Source organism: Bos grunniens, chromosome 1 (genome assembly GCF_055505025.1).
Source record: "Bos grunniens cultivar Pamir isolate PY7600 chromosome 1, Bosgru_T2T1.0, whole genome shotgun sequence".
NCBI classification, from domain to species: Eukaryota; Metazoa; Chordata; class Mammalia; order Artiodactyla; family Bovidae; genus Bos; species Bos grunniens.
Window position 1 is genome coordinate 40,889,512 of NC_141165.1, and position 7,101 is coordinate 40,896,612.

The window sequence follows — 7,101 nt, forward strand, 5'->3', positions numbered from 1 at the left end:
GAGTTCTTCCTACTTTTTACTTTCTTGCCTACTGGAGTAGTAATTCTTAAAATATTTGATACATTCTTAGAAGTCCTCATAACTTAAATTTTTTTTAAATCAATGCAAAAGTAACGTGAAACTTACAAAATATATTGCTCTACAACCACTATGGAAAACAGTATGGAGGTTCCTTAAGAAACCAGGAATAAAACTACCATGTGCCCCAGCAATCCCAGTACTGGGCATATACCCTGAGAAAACCATAATTCAAAAGGACACAGATAACCCAATGTTCATTTCAGCACTATTTACAATAGCCAGGACATGGAAGCAACCTAGAGGTCCATCAACAGATGAAAGGACAAAGAAGATGTACATAAATACAATGGTATATTACTCAGCCATCAAAAGGAATGGAATTGTCAGTTGTAATGAGGTATGAACTTAGAGCCTGTCATACAGAGTGAAGTCAGAAAGAGAAACACAAATACCATATATTAACACATATGTATGGAATCTAGAAAAATGGTACTGATGAATCCATTTGCAGGGCAGAAACTTGTGGATGCAGCAGGGGAAGGAGAGGGTGGACCAACAGTAGCATTGGCATATATACACCACCATGTGTAATTTGGGAAGCTGCTGTATGGCTCAGTGATGCTCTGTGATGACCTAGAGGGCTGGGATGGGTGGCAGTGGGATGGGTGGGGAGGGGGGGAGGGAGGGAGGGAGGGAGGGAGGGAGGGAGGGAGTGTGTGTGTGTGTGTGTGTGTGTGTGTGTGTGTGTGTGTGTGTAGGTGATTCATGTTGTACAGCAGAAACTAACACAACATTCTACAGCAATTATACTCCAATTAAAAATAAAAACATACTAACTCAAAAAGATTTTTTAAAAATATATTGCTTATAAAAAGCTAACTTCTGTGTAAAGATAGCAATTATTTTACAAACTACATTCAATTCCCAGATGAACATGATTAGAAGTGGCCTTTTAGAATTACATTTTCAAGGTTGAGTAATCCCTGGGCATTGATACTTCTTTCCGTGAGCCTAAGGTATAAGAAAATCAGAATTTTCTTATTCTAATTTCCACATACTGTTCCACTTGAAATCAGTTCTTTGACATTTTCCCTTGATGTCTATGTCTGATGTACAGAATGTTAACTTTGGGGATCTCTGGGAACAGGTAGGTTTTGGAGGCACGTCTCACCTCATTAACTTGCCCCTTCCCAACACCAGTCTCACCTGCAAGGCTTGCAAGTCTGAGAAGGTCTTAGCAGGGACTGTGTGAATGCCGTTGCTGTGCAGCAGTAGTAACTCCAACTTGTTCAGGCCAGAAAAATCTGCTTCTGTTAATCTAACCAAGCTGTTGTACCTGAAATAAAAACATCATTCTGGACATAAGTCTGTCAACTAAAGTTCAAATGTCAAAGCAAAACCCAACAAATGCACACACACAACTGAATTTCACTCCCCACCTCACACACACACACACACCCCCCACTAAAGATTCCCTGTGCTCTAAGATAACCCAATGCTTGAAACACTGGAATTCATCAGATGCCATGGAAGGTCAGCCCCTTCACCCAGCCCTTGCATTCTCAGTTAAAACTATCCTACTCACATTCCTGGAACATGCTACATCCCTTCTCATTTTCAAACCTTTGTACGTTATGTTGTATCTTCAGGTTGGAATGCCCTTGACTCCAGCCTTCTCTATTTGTGAACACTGTTAAGACCCAGCCCATTCCCTAATGACATTGCCCCTCATTCTCCTAGGTGGAATTCATCATTATGAAACAATGGTTAAGAAGCCTGGGCTCTGAAATCAAATATTTTAGATATGATTATGAACTCAGGTACCCAGCTCCTGGGAGTAGGGCCAATGCTGGGTTAAAAAATAAAAACAGTAACCTTTTTTTGCCTCAGTTTCCTTGTCTATAAAATGCAAATAATAGAACCTACTTGAAATGGGTTTTGAGGATTAAATGAATGCATTCATGAAGAGTGCTTAGCTCAATGCCAGGACACAATTAATGTTAGCTGTTGTCAGTAGTGACTGTTCCCAAGACACTTCGTATGCTGTATTACAATTCTTAGTAAATTGTACTGATTATACATCTGTCTTTTCACTTTAACTAGTTTCTACACATGAATAATGTATACTGCATCATTGTATCCCTGGTACCATCCTTGTGTTTGGTCCATAGTAGGTGCTCACTAATGTCAAAAGATATTAAGTCTGCCTTTTCATTCATTCACACACGTTTGTTCACCAACCTTTAAAATACAGTCACTTTTTAGCAGATTTAATTACTTATGAATTTTTTAAGTATTTTAAATAAGTCGGTTTCTAGGGGAAAAAATCCAAAGGCTTAAAAAAAAAAAGAAAAGATCTAGTTAACTTTTCATATATATAGGAGGACATTTACCTCTTATGGATATTATCATAACTCTAATTCTTAGCAAGAGTTATTTTATTACTCAGCAAAAATAGAGCCAGAATGAAGCTTTTCTATAATCCTGGGGGTCTCAGCCTACCATGAATGACTTTGGGTTCTAGAAAAACTTTCCCCTAGTAAAAGCTTACAGGGAAAATTTTTCTTATTGCCCCAGAAAGCTTAAGATCCTCATGCACTCATTTCAGAAGGAAAGTATTATTAAAAGAATTGTAATTAATCTACCAAAGTCACAACTGTTTTGGGGACATCACCAGTGTACTCAATCCCTCCCTGAGAAGGAAGCAAGACAAGCGCCCTCACGCACCCTAAATTGATACGTTCCACGTTGGGTGGGATGCTCTCTGGGATGGAGGTGAGGTACCGAAACGTGCAGTGCACCTCTGTAGGCACGTAACAGGCACAGCGGCGAGGACAGGCCCCGCCCCCGGGGAGGGCTATCAGGCAGATTGCAGTGAAGGAGAGCAATAAGTTGGTGCTTCCCCTGCCTTTGGGCTTCATCCTGAAAAAACATCATACCTCAGTTATAAATATGGTTTGAGCAGAGTTCCAGTAGACCACACACAGTAACGGGTAATCTGGGACACCGTCCTGTAAGGTTCAGTTGCTCAATCGTGCCTGACTCTTTGCGACCCCATGAATTGCAGCACGCCAGGCCCCCCTGTCCATCACCAACTCCTGAAGTTTCCCAAACTCGTGTCCATCAAATCAGTGATGCCATCCAGCCATCTCATCCTCTGTCGTCCCCTTCTCCTCCTGCCCCCAATCCCTCCCAGCATCACAGTCTTTTCCAGTGAGTCAACTCTTCGCATGAGGTGGCCAAAGTACTGGAGTTTCAGCTTTAGCATCATTCCTTCCAAAGAAATCCCAGGGCTGATCTCCTTTAGGATGGACTGGTTGGATCTCCTTGCAGTCCAAGGGACTCTCAAGAGTCTTCTCCAACACCACAGTTCAAAAGCATCAATTCTTCGGCGCTCAGCCTTCTTCACAGTCCAACTCTCATATCCATACATGACTACTGGAAAAACCATAGCCTTGACTAGACGAACCTTTGTTGGCCAAGTAATGTCTCTGCTTTTGAATATGCTATCTAGGTTGGTCATAACTTTCCTTCCAAGGAGTAAGCGTCTTTTTAATTTCATGGCTGCAGTCACCATCTACCATGATTTTGGAGCCCCAAAAAATAAAGTCTGACACTGTTTCCACTGTTTCCCCATCTATTTCCCATGAAGTGATGGGACTGGATGCCATGATCTTAGTTTTCTGAATGTTGAGCTTTAAGTCAACTTTTTCACTCTCCTCTTTCACTTTCATCAAGAGGCTTTTTAGTTTGGTTATTAGGGACCAATTTCATTTGCAACTTTTATGGTAAAGCTAACTACAAAGCCATGGTGTGTGCTGGCCTCATATGGACTCTTGTGACAAGCAGGGTATTTATTGCTGTGAAAATTCCTTTACAGATTTTCACTTCTTAATGAAAAGCAGGAATCCCTTTTACTTAGGGATTCATTAAAAAAAAAGAAAATGGAAAGCATAATGGCTATATTGTGACAACTGAAATACATAAAATTTAGTTCCTGTTTATACATTAGTTCTTTTAGACTTAAAAAAAATTAATTATAAAGCTAATACGTGTGCAACACTGAAAAGTTAGAAGTTGTAAATAAGTCAAATAAAATAAAGTTACTTATACTCCCCGCCACCCAGATATAATCAATAACATTTTGTTCTATTCCTTCTAGCCTTTTCTTTATTGGATGTGTGTGTTTCTGTGTATGTGTGATCAAGTGAAGTTTCATAATACATGTTTTATCACTGAGCATGTTTGGTTTTTCATTTTCTTAAACCTTCAAAAACACTTTTAGTTAGAGCTGTCATCACTGAAAGGATGAATAAATCTCTTCCTAATGTCATAAGTCATTGCCAAAAAAAGACAAATTATACACGTCACTGCCAAATGATGACCATAACGAATAGTAACTGACCAGCTGAGAGGGCTTGAGCCTTATACCTGCCCTACAGTGGGCCACGCTGACCCCTCACAGGCATGATGCTGTTTTTGCTCTGCTTAGAACATCCCTCTGCCTCTTCCCTTGGTCCCTTCTCCTTCTCACATCTGCTGTGGGGGTGGGGGCATAAGCAGAGAAGAAACATGCTCAGCTTGTTGGAAAAAATGGTATCTGGTACCCACATGTGAGGCAAGCCCAGGGATCCAAACCAAATTTTTGCCTGCAATTCAGAACATATGAAGATGTAATAAGATCTCTATTATGCTTTTCTAAGAAAAGTGATCTTCAAAGAATGGTTTCTTTTAGATTCTACCAGCAGCCATCCTTTAACTACAAACTACATTTAAAATAACATGAAATGCTAAATTGCTTGTATCTTCATATAGGTATAAATATCATGGAATTAGAATTTAGCCCAAATTAAAATCTAATTCTCGTTTAATCAGATGGCCACTTTTGTCATTGTAACTGTCTGGTTACCAAATATTTAAATAAATATGTGATTGGAGACAGCATTTCCACCTTCTTATAATTAGGCAAGCAAAGAAAAGAATAGGTTGAAAGCAGTTCTGTCGCTCAGCTAGAAAAACAGAAGTTCTGGGTTTGCCCACTTGAGAGTTACTGAAAAGAGACCCAAAAGTCTGAACACATGGGAGCGGTTTCCCATACACCTGAAAATGTATATAATGAAATAGAAATGGACAGTACCTGAGCTCTTCTGTCGTCGTCCTGAATCCTCTCCTGACATAGGCAAAGACTGAAAATCTTCCCAAGAAATGGAGAGTTGTACCCACAGCTGAGTGAGGAAGCGTTCTCTTCTCTGCTCCCCAGGTGGGCGAATGGCTTGACCTTTCTGGCTTACCGCAGGAGTACTGCTCTGAAGAGAGACCTGGAGGCGCTTGGACAGCTGCAGCGTGGATAACCCAAAGTCGGCAGTCAGAAGTGTTTCTTCATAACTGCTGTTGTTACAGAAACAAAACGCAAAGTGGAGGTTTGGAAGTGTACTTTCTCCTGCCTCAACAGTGCGCTTCAGTTCCCCTTAAACCTGTCAATTTAGGTATATCTATTAACATCACTCCATTTTACCCCCAAGTCCCAGGAGTTTCTCCTCCCTTAGCCTTTACGGGCAAATCTATCATAAATGCCCAGAATAAGGGTCTCTACCTACTGACGAATCTTTACTAAGAGTGTGTCTTTTCTCCGGCAGCAGTCACTGAAGAGGTGATTTTTTTTTTTTTTTGCTTTAATTCCTTTCCCTCGTCGGCCCTTGCTCCACCCCTCCCGACTCTCGCCCGTCCCTCGCTGCTCGCCTTGCCCAGACTGGGACAGAGGACTAGCTGCCTTCCCATGCCAAGCCCCTCGCTGGCGCGGGTATCGGTCCTCTCCTCTTCCCAGCAAAGGACTGACGGAGCCGCTCACCTCTCCGCCCAGGTGACCAAGGGGCTCCCGCCGCTGGCATTTCCTGAGTTCAGCTGCCCGGGGCAAAGGGACCCTCCGGAGCTGAGGAAGGGAAGGCGGGGCGGGGCGACGTTGACTTACGTGTCTGGGGACTGAGCCGAGGCTCCACGGCACACAGACAGATAATAAACGACCACCCAGTTTTATTTTTGAGAAGGCACGTATGCCTGCTCGCTTCTCCTTTCCTCCGCTTTTTTCTAAATCCTAGGATTTCTCAGGCGCATTCTGACTGGTGCGCAGGGCAGTTTCAGCCGGGGGACATTATCCACGTTTATCTTCTCCACCTGTTGAATGTAAGGACTTGGCTTTAATCACTGTGAGCTCTTCTCAAGTCTGAGGGTCCCCAGAGTTAGGTCTGAAGGCTGAGAGGTAGCGATGATAACCTGTGATACCTGCAGTTTGATTTTTGTGGGCCAATTTTGGAGAAACCTTTCCTGTTGAAAGGGATTAACAGCACACTGAGTTTAAAAGCTGTTTTTCTTCTGAGGGTGTGGTTTTGGGACCAGCAGCGTCAGCATGATCCTAGACCTTGTTAACAAAACATAAATGCTTAGGTTCCATCCCAGACCCACAGAATCAGAAACTGCAGGGATGAGGCCTGGGGTCTGTGTGTTAACAAGCCTTCCAGATTGTTCCCATGCAGCAAATTTTGAGGATTTTTGCTGGTTTAAGGAAATAACTTCTTATAATGACAACAGGGTTTACTCTGGCAATATTATTATAAGCATTTCCCAAATACCAACTCATTTAAACTTCACCAAAAAATCTAAAAGGAAAATGTTCATGTCATTTCACAAGTTAGGCACATAAAGGTAAGTGACTCACCACAGGTCATTGCCAGCTTGTGAGTAGAGAAAGTTGATTCAAACCCAGGCAGCCTGGCTCTCCAGCCTGAACGGTTAGCCACAAAGCTTCGGCTGCCTCACAGCCCACTTAGCCAAACACTGGGAATGCCCCCACATCCAGCAGCTAAACGTTCAAGTGATTTATAGTTAGTAATAAGTGAGTCAGCGGCCATGGTTGAATTATAGAATCGGGAACTCTGAAGTAACTCTAGAAGTACATGTGATATGAACATGGTTTTTAAATCTGCAGAGCTGACATGGTTAAGTTAAAAAGTCACATGTGATGTGCAGACTTAGACACTTGCTTGGGAAATATGGCATATTTGTGGGTTCTTGGCATCCACAGTT

At 42.1% G+C, this 7,101-nt stretch overlaps 1 protein-coding gene across 4 annotated transcripts in view; it reads right to left on the reverse strand.

Moving 5' to 3' along the window:
- Positions 1-6,863, reverse strand: part of IGSF10 (immunoglobulin superfamily member 10) — a 26,817-nt gene extending 19,954 nt beyond the window's left edge. Inside the window, exons 1-5 of one of the 4 annotated variants that reach the window (XM_086390370.1) lie at positions 6,734-6,863; positions 5,990-6,192; positions 5,159-5,409; positions 2,749-2,943; positions 1,228-1,357 (exon numbers count right to left, since the gene is read on the reverse strand). In XM_086390370.1, coding sequence (XP_086246496.1) covers positions 1,228-1,357; positions 2,749-2,942 — 324 coding nt within the window. In that variant the 5' untranslated portion in view covers position 2,943; positions 5,159-5,409; positions 5,990-6,192; positions 6,734-6,863. Of the gene's footprint in view, positions 1-1,227; positions 1,358-2,748; positions 2,944-4,426; positions 4,450-4,484; positions 4,587-5,158; positions 5,410-5,618; positions 5,708-5,989; positions 6,193-6,733 lie in introns of those variants that run through there. The other 3 variants (XM_086390377.1, XM_086390393.1, XM_086390387.1) reach the window with 3 other exon arrangements.
- Between the last annotated feature and the right edge of the window lie 238 nt (positions 6,864-7,101).